Genomic DNA, 15,150 nt, shown 5'->3' with positions numbered 1-15,150 from the left:
AAAAACCTGGAGATAATTTTTCCTGGCCTCAAAGCCTGAGATAGAATAGAATAATTTCAGTTGGAGGGGATCTACAATGATCATCTAGTCCAACTGTCTTACCAATTCAGGGCTGACCAAAAGTTAAAGCAAGTTATTAAGGGCATTGTCCAAATGCCTCTTAAGCACTGACAGGCTTGGGGCATCGACCACCTCTCCAGGAAGCCTGTTCCAGTGTTTGATCAACCTCTCGGTAAAGAAATCCTTGCTAATATCAAGTCTGAACCTCTGGCGCAGCTTCGAACCGTTCCCAGGCATCCTGTCCCTGGATCCCAGGGAGAAGAGCTCAGCACCTCCCTCTCCACGTCCCCTCCTCAGGAAGCTGCAGAGAGAATGAGGTCACCCCTCAGCCTCCTGTTGTGATTCAAAACCTCCTCCTTGCATTTAATCAAATTAGTCATACACCCGTATTACATTTTTTATTATTTCAGGGGCAAATTATCAGCTTTGATAGACTATTGCTTTGATCTAATTTGTCAAAACCTGCATGTTCACATTTTTCATTTAAAAATTCAGGCCATAATAATAAAAATTTCTGCCCTGTTGTCACCTCTATCAGAATTTATTGATTACTGTGTGCTAAATTAAGGAGGTAACTTGGTATATCGACACATTTTTCCCACAAAATCAATTATCTATTCTTTTTTGTCAATTCATTTTTTCATCTTTCTGTAACACTGATCTCAGTCTAGCATTAAAGTGCCTGTGGGCATTCGGTGAAACTAGACATATAATGTATTTTAGTAATATTTTAAATGACCAGTATTAAAAACCAAATTTATTTTCTAGGCTGCTGCTATCACATCAGATGTCTTGGATATTCTTGGAAAGCCTGGTCATTACACGCTCTTTGCTCCTACTAATGAAGCTTTTGAGAGACTTCCAAGGGGACTCTTAGAAAGGATCATGGGTGACAAGGTAGCTTCTGAAGGTATGTAACCTTTTTTTGCAAATGAAAATACAGGTTAGTAGATTGGGAGGTAGAAACTACGTTATCCTAGTAGCTCTGAAATTAAGCACCTGTACTTTCATACATGTAGGAGGAATTATTTCTTCTGTCTGATTTTTCCAGTTACCTAAGGATTCAAATTCACTGAGGACTTAGTTTCCAAAACAGTTTAAAGGAAACTGTGAAAATATAGGCGCATTGATGTTTCTAATAGCTCAGCTGCATAGTTCTGATAGAGATTCCTGCCTCTAGAAATGCAGGGCTGTCTGAATGTGGGATTCTCTAATAGCTTTCTCATGAATAGTTTTTTCATACAAAAAGGCCATGTTCTTGTAAGACAAGTTCTGTCTGTAAGTTGAACTGAATTTAGACTATATATTCGGACAAACTATAAGTCAGCACATTTATTCTTGAGAACTACAATAAACTTAATAACTGAATCAGTCTGTTATGTGAACAGTAATGTAATAGAAGGTTCCTTTTCTATGGAACCACTAAGAAATGGAAGGTTACATTTCTATTCTTATTTATGAGCTCCACTGCACTAAACAAGTTCTCCATCATTTCATTATAGCCTGATTAAGTCACTGTGGAGTATCTCAATGGAGGATCGTGAAAAGAGGGATCTGGGCTAATTTTAATTTGAGACAATGACTAAAAATGGAATCCTGAAATAGCACAGCATTTTTTTTACAGTTTTTGTTTGTTTGTTTTTCATTTTGCTTTCAGGAATTTTTGGCTGATTCTTTTGTTACACACAGAGTATAGTACAGTGAATCTCATGTACTAAGGCATAACAAAATATAAATGTGGGGCTGACTTTGCATAGCCTATAGAGTTTTGTACTCAGAGGTCCATTTGAAGCATATCGTTTGCAGTCACTGAGTTATATACTCTGTTACATGCAGATTGCAGCATAACCAGTATAGTTTTCATAATATAATGGATGCCAAAGCTTTTTGACCATAAATGTTGTTTAAAGGGCCATAGTATCAATTCTTATATAAATAACTTTTAATAAAGAATCTATGAATGCAAATAAGCAAATATGCTAGATAAGCTAGTAAAGTATTAAAAATAGTGTAGATGTAACTTATTCCACATCTGTATGTGAATTATATATATATGAATATATGTGTCCAAACACCTATGTGTGAACTTCCTGCTCTTTTCTCCGCAGCTCTCGTGAAGTTCCATATTTTAAATACTCTGCAGTGCTCTGAAGCCATCACAGGTGGAGCTGCCTATGAAACCTTGGAAGGAAACACAGTTGAAGTTGGTTGTGATGGTGAAAGTCTGACTGTGAATGGAGTGAAGATGGTGAAGCGCAAAGATATTGTGACAAGCAATGGCGTTATCCACCTCATTGATGAAGTGCTAATTCCTGATTCCGGTCAGTGATGTGTATGAAAAACTTGTTACACTGATGATGTTTTTCGCAATGTTACCTAGATTACCTCAGATATATTATTATGGATAAGCATGGAGAATCCAAATCAGGAAAAGGAATAAACTGTGTGTTAAAATACCTTTTCTTATTCCTTTATTTGCAGCCAAGCAAGTCACTGAGCTTGGGGGTGCCCAGCAGACTACTTTTACAGACCTCATGATACAATTAGGACTGGCATCTTCTCTAAGACCAGAAGGCCAATACACTCTCCTGGTACCTCTGAATGGTGCTTTCTCAGGTTAGTAGCTTTAAAAGATTATGCTCTGAATGTCAAAATGAGCAAGAATATACGCTACCCTGACAGTTTTCCAAATAAACCCCAGTACTTGTTCTAAGTCCCAAGGAAAGAGAGCCATAGAGAAATAGAGATACTTCATCCTTTCAAAATACATACCATGCAGAAAGACAAAAAAAGCCTAATGACCAGGCTGCACAGTTTGTTTTTAGCGGCATCATTTGTTAATGGAAATAGTATCACTAAAATAAGATACAAAATATGCACAAACAGATTGTGGGAAAGGAAAGATATTAATGAACTGCCAGTTCCCTTAATCTTTGGGTTACTTGCATTAGATTCACAACTTATTTATTCTCAAAAAATTTATACAAGAAGATTGGTATTTTCCAGTACATTAAAGCAGAGAGAAATTGATACAAATATACTATAAAACAGGTGTTCGCATATTTGCAGAAACGACTACATGGGCATCCTAACTTTTCCCCAAGAATTTGGTTAACTCACCACCACAGAAGCAAATTTGGAAAGGTTTTAAGGTGCACATGCAGAAAGGAAAAGTTGTAATAAGAAGTTCAGCAGTAATTCAGAAGATGGAGCAGGCCCACATATAAATTATCAGCCATATTATTTATAGTAATTAATCAGGGCTATGTCAAAAGTCATTACTGAATTTAAGGAATGGCAATTTGTAGAAACTACTTAACAATTCATTTTCTGTGTACACAGGTCTGTCCAACACTTAACTCAAGCATTTCAAAGAAAGATACAATATTTCCATGGTCTTTTAATATAGCATCCACAGTTAAACTTATTTAAATGAAAATTCACTATATAAATCACTATATATTAATATCTAAATGGCTTTGTAGATGACACCTTAAGGATGGATCAACGCCGCCTTAAAACAATCCTGCAGAATCACGTTATAAATGTGAAAGTTGGGCTCAATGAACTGTACAATGGACAAGAGCTGGAGACAATTGGAGGAAAACTGCTTAGAGTGTTTTTATATCGCACAGTAAGTGAACAGGGCTTTCTAACGATATGTATTCCAGCTATGAAAATGAAGAATCATGAAAGAACAAAAGAGAAAGCTGAATGAAACCTCCAACATTTGCCATTACGACTCTCTAGCAAAATCTTTAAGGTTTTAGGCTAGGAAAAAATGAAAGGAACTTTGGGAACTTTGTTTGCATGGAAGACTCCTTGGGAAAACAAAACAGGATTCCAGATCTGGCACTCCATTAATTACAAAGTTTTAAAGCTAGTTTTTTTTAGAATCAATTAAGAACATTCTCAAGGGAAACAAAAAAATCAAGTTTGGAAATATTTACACCATATTAACTTACTCAAGATTTTGCTACTTTTGCTTTCTCAAGCAATACCAGATTTCCTGGTAAGAACACACAATTTGACTGTAGGAAATACATATGAATATTATTTTTAAATTTAGAAGCCTCTTGGAAAGTATGCCTCTATCTCATTTTATCAAATATGTTTAAGTGTATCATTGTGTGAATAGCTACACTTGTTTCTCTTTTAATCAGGCTGTATGTATTGAAAATTCATGCATGGTCAGAGGAAGTAAAGAAGGAAGGAACGGTTTTATTCACATCTTGAGACAGATCATCAATCCAGCAGAAAAGACATTACATGAAATGCTGAGAAATGATAAGCGTTTTAGGTGAGTAGCAGTTTTTTCAGCACTGAGATTTTCCTACAGAGGGTAACTGTATATACAGCACAGCTGGTCTGAGAAATAGTTGTGGACTGTGGGTTGTTGGATTTTGGGGGACAGGGAGGGCAGGGGAGGGGGTGTTACCTCCTTAAAAAAAAAAAAAAGTCAGGGGATGGGGAATAAAAAAGAAAAGATGTTCTTCTCCAGCTCTGTGCTGAAAGGGCTCCCAGACTTTATGCTAGAATGGTTGTTAATGGCACATAGGAGTCAGTAAGACACCAGAATGAGAGGAGTAAGAGGACAAAAGGGATTGGATGATGAATCCAAAGCTATAAATGCAGTGGAGTCTGGAGGTTTAATTAACGAGTAGTACAATTCCATATGGGTGCAACATGATTGCATACCCTTCCCAGTACCTATTCTGTCCCCTTCCTGCAAGTATCTCAATACTCCTAGAGAAAGCAACTATCCTTGGCATCCTCCCTTCATCTCTTCTATCTGTGGGGTTTATATTTGATGAATTCTGCTCTGATCCAGGCTGCCAATATTTTTTTTTTTTTCCTCAAATCTTTTTTGCTCAGTCTGTTACTCTTAAGACTGTCGTCTTTTCTCATTTTCCTCCTCCACTGTCTTTATTTCTGGGAAACAGGGCGAGTGTTTGAAAATTGATGCACTATCAGAAAAAATGAGGGAACTAAGTGCCTGGACCCAAGTATAGTTACTACACTTCAACAGAATGTATTTGTGTTTTGTCTGTTTGCTGTAAACAGTGTTTTCCTCAGTCTGGTGAAAGCTGCAGATTTAGATGATGTTCTGTCACAGCCTGGAAAATGGACTCTGTTTGTTCCAACTAACGATGCCTTTAAAGGTTTGACTGATGATGATAAGGATATATTGATAAGTAAGTAACATAAGAAAACTAGAAATATAAGCAAAGGTAAAAATCGGTGGGAAAGGTGGCTAATGCATTTCTTACACAAAACATGTCTGATAAAACAGTTTACCTTTTGCGCAGAGCAGGTCATAGGACTTCCCTAAATAATTCCTTCTTGGGGGTTAGAGAAAATATCTTTTTTGAAAAAAGCATCCAACCTGAATTTAAATTTAAATTTAAATTCTTGATATATTATTCCAAGGTGTAATTACCTTCCAAGTAAAAATCTGCATTCATTTAATTAGCTTCAACTTTTCATCATTCAACCTTGCCACAGATTCTTTAAACTGAAAAGTCTCTTCTATCAGGTTTCTTTTCTAGTTGTGACCACTGCATTAAAAGATGTGTAGTATTGACTTTCCTATCTTTCCTTTCCTCTCTCTTCTCTGCCTCCACCCAGTGATCTCTGATATAACTTGTGCTCTACAAGTTAAATATTTAATATATATTACTAAATGTGAATTTATGTAATTTCTTTCCATCTTATGCTTTTAACCTCTGGAATTACATAGATTTTTCACATGATTTAAAAGTAGTTTCTTTAATGTCATGCTTTATTTCTGTAAGAGAAGAAATGCACAGTGAATACTTCAAATCTCCTGCAGAATTTCCCACTAGAGGAGTAGACTGTGGCCACAGCACTATAAATATTTTTAGTTTATTTGAGAGTAATGTGAATCTGGCCTGTGCACAAGTGCAGGAGGAGTGATTGCCTTGAATCCCGTGATTGCCTTGAATCCCACATCCAGAAGGTCAGTCACATTTTCTGCTCCTGCACTTTTCAGATCAAAGTTCAAAGACATGAAGCCAAATCCCGTGAATCCTTAATGACTTCAAAGAGTCCAGCTCAGAGCATAGAAAACAGCAACCCTAGCTCTATACAGCCTTTAACTCACTGGAATTTGAATTACCTCTTCAGCCATTTAATGTTATGATAGTGGCCTAAATCACCTTCTAGTGTGGTGTGTCTCTAGTGGCTAACACTAAATAACAGCCTAAATGGCTAATATTAGATAGCTATAAAATGAAATGAAGCTTGTCTCAAGGCTGTGAACTGAAGTAACTGGATAAATGCCATTATTCTGTTTTTATTGGACTACATAGTTATTTTATTAACTAAGACTGAGTTTATCAGGTCTATTATTTTTGTCTTCAATTCACAACTTGACATGCACCCAAGGCCCATGCCATTTTTTATTTCTATAATTAAGAATACAATTATGCGCCATTCTGCTTTTCAAGGGGCTTTATGTACTATCTTCTCCTATCGTTGTGACTCAGTTTCTACTTCCTTTCCTTGGCAGATGAGATTTTAATTTACCCTCGTTATTTTTTTACAGCAGAATGTCCATTTCTGTGTGTCAGATTACTTTCTGTAGTTCTGTCTTGGTTTTCTTTAAAGACATTATGTTGCTTTCTCCATAAAAATTAAACCTTAAAATATGTAATTTTTTTAAGGAATATAAAGAAATACTGTCTTTATCTGTAAGAATGACAGAAAACAAAGCTTATTTTACCCAGTAACCATTGTGGCATAGAACAAAGGTAATCTGATAGTTTGTGAAAACAGCTTTTGAACGGCCATGTTTAGGCTTTGTATATAACTTGACGCCATCTATGAATGGTCCAGTCACAAAATCTCAGTGCTAATTTTAGTAGGAAGAAAAAGAGAATTTAATTGCATTTCAGTAGTAAAGTGAATTGCATTAGTATCAGTGCTCAAAGCAAAAAGCAGAAAAAGGAAAATATTCACTGAAAGAGACACCAGGAAAAAATTATAACCAGACAGTATTTCCACTGCAGTTTCATCAAGGCTGAAACTCCTAATAACAATCAATATCAGCCTGTAATGCTAATACAAGACTTGTAATAGAATGGTCAATATTCCATGTAGTGGCAAGCAGATGTGTTTAAAGACTGCTCTGCTTGGAACCCTGTCTCCTGGGGAAGTTATGGGTATTCCTACAGCCCATCCTATGACTCTGAACCTCCATGGACCCAGAGCACCAGAAAGCCCTGTCAGGACACTAACTTGAGCTCCAGAATCCATTTCCTTTCTAAGACAGTCTTGAAAATGTTGGCTTTTTTTGCTTTCTTCCCAAATGGGAATGTCAAACTTTGAAATATGAAAATCATCCCTAGAATAGGGTTTTTTTCCCCAACTTTTCCAAGCTGTGTCTGTTCTCTGTAAGTACAGTCAAAACCAGCACTCCAAATGACTCCTTTTCTGCCTGAAGTAAATAGCAACTTTCTCCTGCCCCAGATGGGAAACACTATATTTACATGTATATATGTGTTTTTATATAAAGAGTTGTGAGTTATCCCCAGTCATCTCAGAAGGGTGTTGCCACAAGAGAATAATTATATTAACTGTTAGCTATGGTTCCCTTTAATTGCAACAGTGTTAAGGCTGGTGTTTATTTAGTAGCTTGGTGAAATTTGATATTACCGACTGCTTAGTGGTCCTGAAATTACTGTGTTTGCGAATGATATGTAGAGCATATTTAAAAAAAAAAAATCTGATTAGAGGTGCAAGCAAGTAAGAGAAAATAATACAGAAAAATAGGAGAATGCTGGCCACTTTTCTGTTCTTCTGTACAGGAGTTCTCACAGCATCTTTATGATTGATTGTGTTTAGCTCTGGGGCCCCCAACATAAGAAAGACATGGACCTGCTCGATGGGGGCCAGAGGAGGGCCACGAAGGTGATCAGAGGGCTGGAGCACCTCTCCCATGAAGACAGGCTGAGAGAGTTGGGGTTGTTCAGCCTGGAGAAAAGGCGGCTCCAGGGAGACCTTACAGCAGCCTTACAGTACCCAAAGGGGGCCTACAAGAAAGCTGGACAGGGACTTTTTAACAGGGAGTGTAGTGATAGGACAAGGGGTAATGGCTTTAAACTAAAGGAGAATAGATTCAGACTATGTGAGGAAAAAATTTTTTACTGTGAGGGTGGTGAAACACTGGCACAGGTTGCCCAGAGAGGTGGTCGATGCCCCATCCTTGGACACATTCAAGGCCAGCTCGGATGGGGCTTTGAGCAACCTGGTCTAGTGGAAGGTGTCCCTGCCCATGGCAGGGAGCCGGAACTAGGTGATCTTCAAGGTCCTTTCCAACCCAAACCATTCTGTCATTCTATAATTACATTCTGAATGCCTTTTTGTCATATGGTTGGTTTTTTCCCTTTATCATCATTTTAACAGATTGAAATTGTCTGTGTTCATGGTAGTTTCATTCATACTATGCTTAGTTCTGGCTCAAGCCTGTGTGAATCCTTAGAATTTCCAGAAAGAACTATCCATTACCGTTTAATTTTTACTCCTACTTTTCTTTTCTTTTAAAATAGGAGACAAAAATGCTCTCAGGAATATTCTTCTTTACCACTTGACACAAGGAGTTTTCATTGGAAGTGGCTTTGAGCCTGGTGTGACAAACATTCTCAAAACCATCCAAGGAGGGAAACTCTACTTGAAAACAGTTAAGTGTTGAAGAAGAATTCTCCCTGATACAGACAGACTTGTAACAGGGATTTGGCATTCCATATCTTTCCACATTACAGAGTGGGATGCATTTCTCTGAATGTTACAATAGGGTTTGGGGTTGTTTTTTCGTGCCCCTATAACTTATGTTCTCTTTTCATCTTTTACCAGGTGAATGATACTCTTCTCATTAATGAACTGAAATCAAGAGAATCTGATCTCATGGCAACCAATGGTGTCATTCATGTTATTGATAAACTCCTATATCCAGCAGGTGAGTATTAGTGCATGGAATTTATACACACTTTTCTGAATCTCTTTACATTTTATGTAGGTGCAATAACTTAAAAAAGTTAAGTCCTTTAAAGAGACAATTCCTATGTGGAATAAGAAACAGAAAATTTAACTCACTACTCAACCTTGCTTGAAACCATGGCAATTTTGAAATTCTGTGGTAGTCAAGTATATGGAAGACAAGATGTCATAGGCTATGTTTTCCACTGATATGGAAGAATGTATGTGTACAAGTACATGCTTGTGTGAGTGTTTGAGAGTGATTACATCCCCTTATCACTGTAAATGGAAGTAAAATGAACACAGATGTATGTTTCCTCTTACATGCCTATTTCTTTTGTCAGATCTGCCTGTTGGAAATGATCAGTTGCTCACAATCCTGAAGAAGTTGATTAAGTACATTCAAATTAAGGTACTCTTTAATGATCCCTTCGTCTTTTTGGCAGGATCTTTGAAACCATGTACTTTATAGTTCATAAGTGATTCTCCCGTCCCTCTGTTTCTTCAGTGGACAACACATTCAATAGCTCCCAGTTACCCAAGTATAATCATGAATGATACACTGCACTCAGTAGTTAGAATTTATGTTTTGCAACACCAAATAATTGTAGAATATTTGCATTTGGATAACTCCAGTGTGAACTGGCCCAAATCTGCTCTTTGGTTCAGGTACATTGTATCACTCCAGCAAAATAGATCACTTCTAAATCTTTGAGGCAATCCCTCTCTGAAAGAAATATTGAGTGGCTAAATTGCTGTGTCATTAAACCCACCAGCCTCAATAGCCTGTGGAGAAAAATAGGCATCCTTATATATCTCAGCTGTCATCTTGAGATTACGTTCTCCCTCAACAATGAATGAGAGGACCTAGGCAAATAGCATAGCCTAACTTTTAGATCAATGAAGCAGTGAATCCTACCCACACTCCTTAGGAAACTAGAAGGCAAGTGCTCTTTCTTTTAAATTTTAAGATTACTTTTCTGTATTTATAGTTTGTTCGTGGCAGTGCCTTCAAAGAGATTCCACTGACATTTTACAGTAAGTTCATTTTAAGTACTTCCAGATGGCTTTGAGATTGCTTTTTAAATGTTGCCAATTCCAATCTTGAATTGTAGATCTTTTTTTCAATCAAAAAGAAAACAATTTCTGGGAAAGTAAGATGTGCCAATGAAGCACAGGAAGAGAAGGACTCAAAAGTAGAATGTTTCTGGCTGTTGTGCTACTGTGTATTTTTTTCCCTTTCCAGATGTGTGACAGGAAAGTAACCCTGAAGTAAGCTGTTCAAACTCTTTGGGGTAGGCAAGATACACATGGAAAAGATTGGTTTTCAGTTTTTAGCCAAGGTCCAGTGCTTGGTGCACAGCAGAGTTGTACTGTCTCTCTCTCATAGCATTGTACTGTACTGACTCTCCAAGATGTAGTATTGACCAAACTCTGCATTGAGATGGTTTCTTTTTCATAAATGCTTCCAGAGGGACAGGGTGTACCTGTTCCACCTATTTCCCATATGTACAAAACTGAGGCTTGTATGGGAGGCAGTTGTTCTTACCATTTTCTTTTAGGGAGTAAATGTAAAAAAGGAACCTTTTTTGTTCTCTTGCAGCCTTTCTCAGGATTTGCATTTAGTTTCTGCATATAAAGGAGAACCTGTTGAAGCAAACTGTTAGAAGACAAAGATCCTGCTAAAGCTTTGGCTTGTGAGGGAATATGAATTTAGGCAGATGATTAAATTTCTATAGGATTCTACTTAAATTTCTCAGTCGAAATGGAGACCATCACATTAGGCTTTTGAAAATTGAGACTGGACACACTGAAGTTAAAAGACTCTTGGAACAACAAATAGAATAATCTGTCTTAATGGCAATTTGAACATGAGTCAACAGCGTGCCCTGGCAGCCAAAAGGGCCAACCGAGTCCTGGGGTGCTTCAAGCACAGCACCGCTAGCTGGTCAAGGGAGGGGATTGTCCCACTCTACACTGACCTGGTACGGCCCCACCTCGAGTTCTGTGTGCAGTTTTGGGTGCCTCAGTATAAGAAGGACATCGAACTGTTAGAGTGTGTCCCAGAGGAGGGCGACCGAGACGGTGAAAGGTCTCGAGGGCAAGGCTTAGGAGGAGCGGCTGAGGTCACTTGGTTTGTTCAGCTTGGAGAAGAGAAGGCCGAGGGGTGACCTCATCGCTGAGGGGTGACCTCATGGCAGCCTTCAGCTTCCTCACGGCGGGCAGCCGAGGGAGAGGTGCTGATCTCCTCTCTGGTGACCAGCGATAGGACACGAGGGAATGGAATGAAACTGCGTCAGGGGAAGTTCAGACTGGACGTTAGGAAAAGGTTCTTCACCAAGAGGGTGGTCGGTCACTGGAACAGGCTCCCCAGGGAAGTGGCCGCGGCACCACGTCTGTCAGAGTTCAGGAGTGTCTGGACGATACTCCTAGTCATATGGTTTAGTTTTAGGTAGTCTTGCAAGGATCAGGAAGTTGGGCTCAATGGTCCTTATGGGTCCCTTCCAACTTGAGATATTCTATGATTCTATCTCCCATGGCCAGTGAGAATAGCACGAGAAGCAATGCCTGTAAACTGAAGCAAGGGAGGTCAATGTCAGACATCAAGAAAGTTGTAACTGTTGAGTTATCTGGATGCGGGAATGGGAAGGCTGGGACCCCTACTAGTGAAGGCTCCTCTACCTGGGAATGAATAAGAGTCAAATAATGATCTATCAAAGTTGTTCAATGATTACTTGAGTCTGTGTTAGGTGTAGAAGGACAGCTTGATCTCCCAAGGGCACCACAGTCATGCTCTCTGTGACATTCTATCGAGTGTAAGAATAGCTCTGAATGTCAGAGGGTTTCCTCTGTTTACGAGGTCAGCTCCCTAATGAAAAGGACAAGATTAGAATTTAAGATATGTCAGGGAATTGTGCAAATCTTTATGCAGGGAATTACATGAGCCATTATTATTATTATGTACCTTTCATTATCATGGGTTTCATGACCAGTGGGTTTCAGAAGGCACAAAGGCAGGCAAACAGCATGCCAGCAGACTCCGTCTGCAGGTCACTTCCATACACCACCATGTAGTAACTAGATCCAAGATCCATAGTCTAGATCCTTCTGAATTACTTTTCCATCCATTAATATCTGTGTTTTTATCCACATCTTTGTGACCAGACCAAGTATAAGTGATCATTACCATAAAGAAACTGTAAGAATGGAATGTGCTTTATATTCCATTTTCTATACTTTCAGAAATTAACATAATTGAAAGCAACGTCCAGCCCATCATCAGAAAGGAAGGTAAATGATGCCCTTAGTAGATATATTTCTGTATATGTTCATATACATATACAGAATATATATTGTGTATATTTCTTTAACAGGATGCATTTTGTACATAACAACTCGAGGAAGTTCAGGACTTTGCTGGAAAAGCAAAGATACAAATATTGCAATTAGAACTGGCTGAAATATTTTGTATAAAAAGATTTCCCACAGTTGTTTTCCCTAAATGGATTTTCTCCTTTTTCTATGGGCATTTAAAAAATATTTTTTAAACAACCTTTTTTCAAACCACTTCTTTTAAGTGTCCCAAATATTACTATACTTTCAATAAAAAAAATTTCCTTTTTCTTAAATTAAAAGTTATTTTTAAAATGAAGTAGATTTGTTTCTTACACTTTGAAGAAAAAAAAAATCACTTCATTTTTCTATAGTTTTCAATCAGTTCTAAATATCAATATCTGTCAGATGCCTGGAAAGGACAGTTAGCCAAACTTTCTTTTTCAATTTCTTGAGGCAAAAGCATGACTTAAAGATTAGTGGTGGGACTGAAGAAAACAAAAAGTGGGGCTGGGACGGTCAAAATCACTTGTGATTCATAACTTAACTAAAAAACCTAGACCAGGTACACTGCTAATGAGCTGCACTTTCCCATTGAAATAAAAATGCTCGGGGAGAATCTGGTTGAGCTCAACTGAGGAGAAAGGCAGTTAAAAAAGTATTGCAAAAATTTTATCCAGACTGATTAATCATTGTTTCTGGGAGGGCTTCCTCCCAGCAGAAGTGACATGAGCTTGCTCATTCAGCAGCTTGTCTGTGCTTCATCCCACTTAGGATTAGACACCATCTAACATATACGCTGATATTTGTTGCCTAGTCTCCATCATTAAATCAGATCCACAGAGCAATATAAATAAATAATAGAAATATAATAAAATGAATAATGTAAATATAATACAATAAATAATACAAATAGATGATTCCATATGGTAATTCATCCAAGATATTTTAGAAATCTTCCTATGATGAAGGTGAATCACTCTCTGAAAGTACCTGTTCTTCTATGTTAAACCCAGAGACGGGGCATATCATTTAGGTGATTTACACAATGTTTAGAAGTTGAAAGTTAACTGAAACAAAACCCTCTGTAAAAAACAAAGAACAAAAAAAAAAGAAAGAAATGTCTGGGAATTTCTATAGTTAAATGTACAACTAAGTGTTATTCATCAGAGAGAGAAAAAATACAAGCTAGTCAGTATTGAGGAGTTACTCGTTTCCACTGCCAGTATAGTGTCTCTGCTTCGGGACACACTCCAGGGAGTGATCTCTGGCCAGTACAGCCTTTCTGCTGATGATTGAGAAACAGACCCAATAAAGCCAACGCTGGCCCTTCTGAGCTTGCTAATAGTAACAGTAGTGAGCAGCAGCTCCCATCAAAACCACATAAGCCCACAACTGTCTGTAGAAAAAAGCTGCAAAGTTGCATGTTAATTTTTGCAACATATGTCAGGAAGTTCTAGCAGATCATGATGGAAAGGAGATTTCAGTAAAAAAAAGAGAAACCACCACCATCCCCAGGTTTAGAGGGTGATGTCTGCCCTTTCCTGTCTCAATGTTTTCTACTTGAGTTGTGCTTCCATTGTCCATCCATAGGCAAGTTAAAGGGATCTAAAGAGTTAAATCTGATTGAAACCCAAATTTTAATGGATTAAATGTTCAGAGGATTGGTCCTAGACTAGGTACTATAGCAAACTATGGCTTTACCTTTGTTTTGTGTATATCTGCGATATCAGTCACATGGGAAGGTACAGTAATTTAAAAATCTAAAAATAAATAAAAGGATTTATAAACATTCATAAATACATGTTCCCATGAATATTCATCACTTTTATCAATGTATATTGGTATTCAGTGGGTTCTCAACATGCAAAAATGCCTCTAAATTTGAAACAGGAGCAAGTGAATGAATCTTGTAAGATTGCTTCTTTAAAATGTTTATGAATGTTTTTCAGCCAGACTTGTTAGAAAATAAAAGAAAAAGCAATTGGTTGTTCAGCTGTTTAAAACTCAGAGTAGATGAATAGAACTCTATAATAACTGGCCATCATTATGATCCTATCATATCATCTCATCTGCAGCAAATAAATGAATTATTTTGCTCTAAAGTCTAACTTATACAATCATAATCTGTTGCAAAAGCAAACAAAAATATATGCTTGGATTTGTAACTATCGAAGGACACTAGTTAGCCTGAATTGTACTGTTTTCAACAATTAACACCAGGAACACATTTTAAAAAGCTATTATTAAAATCCTGATCAGTAATTTAAAAAAAAAAAAATCTGTACAGTATTGACTTCTACATATATTCATATAAAGAAAAATTTTTAAAGGATTTTTAAGGCCAGTGAGACAGATGGACTGTGTTAAGTTTCTAACTCTGAATAGGGAATAAGGGAAGTGTGTGTTACAGCAACTTCTTAAGTATAAGAAGTTGCTGTAACACTTGTTACAGAAGAACCATGTTATTCCTGTTAATTGACTGCATCAATGGTATGTTCCTAATTTATTTAGTATCTGCTGCTCCTGCATGTCAGTCAGAGATACATTTGTATCAGTGTGGTCTGTAGGGATGGCACAACATTGAGGCTTGTTTTGGCCATTGAAATCAAGATGACCTCTCCCATGCAACTCAAAGAATGATAGCCATTAATGCTACAAATATCCTTACAGCCATTCCAGTTGATTTCTGAAGTTTATTAATTTTTTTTTTCTTTAAGCTGCGTGACCACCGGCCAAGTCTTGGTAGCTTAAAAAAAA

At 37.5% G+C, this 15,150-nt stretch overlaps 1 protein-coding gene across 24 annotated transcripts in view; it reads left to right on the top strand.

Annotated features, from left to right (window-relative positions):
* The window catches only part of POSTN (periostin), a 38,471-nt gene that overhangs the window by 13,620 nt on the left and 9,701 nt on the right, over positions 1–15,150 (top strand). For 13 of the 24 annotated variants that reach the window (XM_052812566.1, XM_052812567.1, XM_052812573.1 and 10 more), the window contains exons 7-17: positions 829–970; positions 2,169–2,381; positions 2,542–2,676; positions 3,546–3,694; positions 4,224–4,360; positions 5,125–5,255; positions 8,631–8,761; positions 8,935–9,037; positions 9,402–9,469; positions 10,050–10,095; positions 12,301–12,348. In XM_052812566.1, coding sequence (XP_052668526.1) covers positions 829–970; positions 2,169–2,381; positions 2,542–2,676; positions 3,546–3,694; positions 4,224–4,360; positions 5,125–5,255; positions 8,631–8,761; positions 8,935–9,037; positions 9,402–9,469; positions 10,050–10,095; positions 12,301–12,348 — 1,303 coding nt within the window. The remainder of the gene's footprint in view (positions 1–828; positions 971–2,168; positions 2,382–2,541; positions 2,677–3,545; positions 3,695–4,223; positions 4,361–5,124; positions 5,256–8,630; positions 8,762–8,934; positions 9,038–9,401; positions 9,470–10,049; positions 10,096–12,300; positions 12,349–15,150) is intronic. The other 11 variants (XM_052812569.1, XM_052812580.1, XM_052812579.1 and 8 more) reach the window with 1 other exon arrangement.

This window comes from Harpia harpyja, chromosome 17 (genome assembly GCF_026419915.1).
Source record: "Harpia harpyja isolate bHarHar1 chromosome 17, bHarHar1 primary haplotype, whole genome shotgun sequence".
NCBI lineage: Eukaryota > Metazoa > Chordata > Aves > Accipitriformes > Accipitridae > Harpia > Harpia harpyja.
Note: the sequence above shows the minus strand (reverse complement) of the source record. Positions and strands in the feature narration are given on the sequence as shown.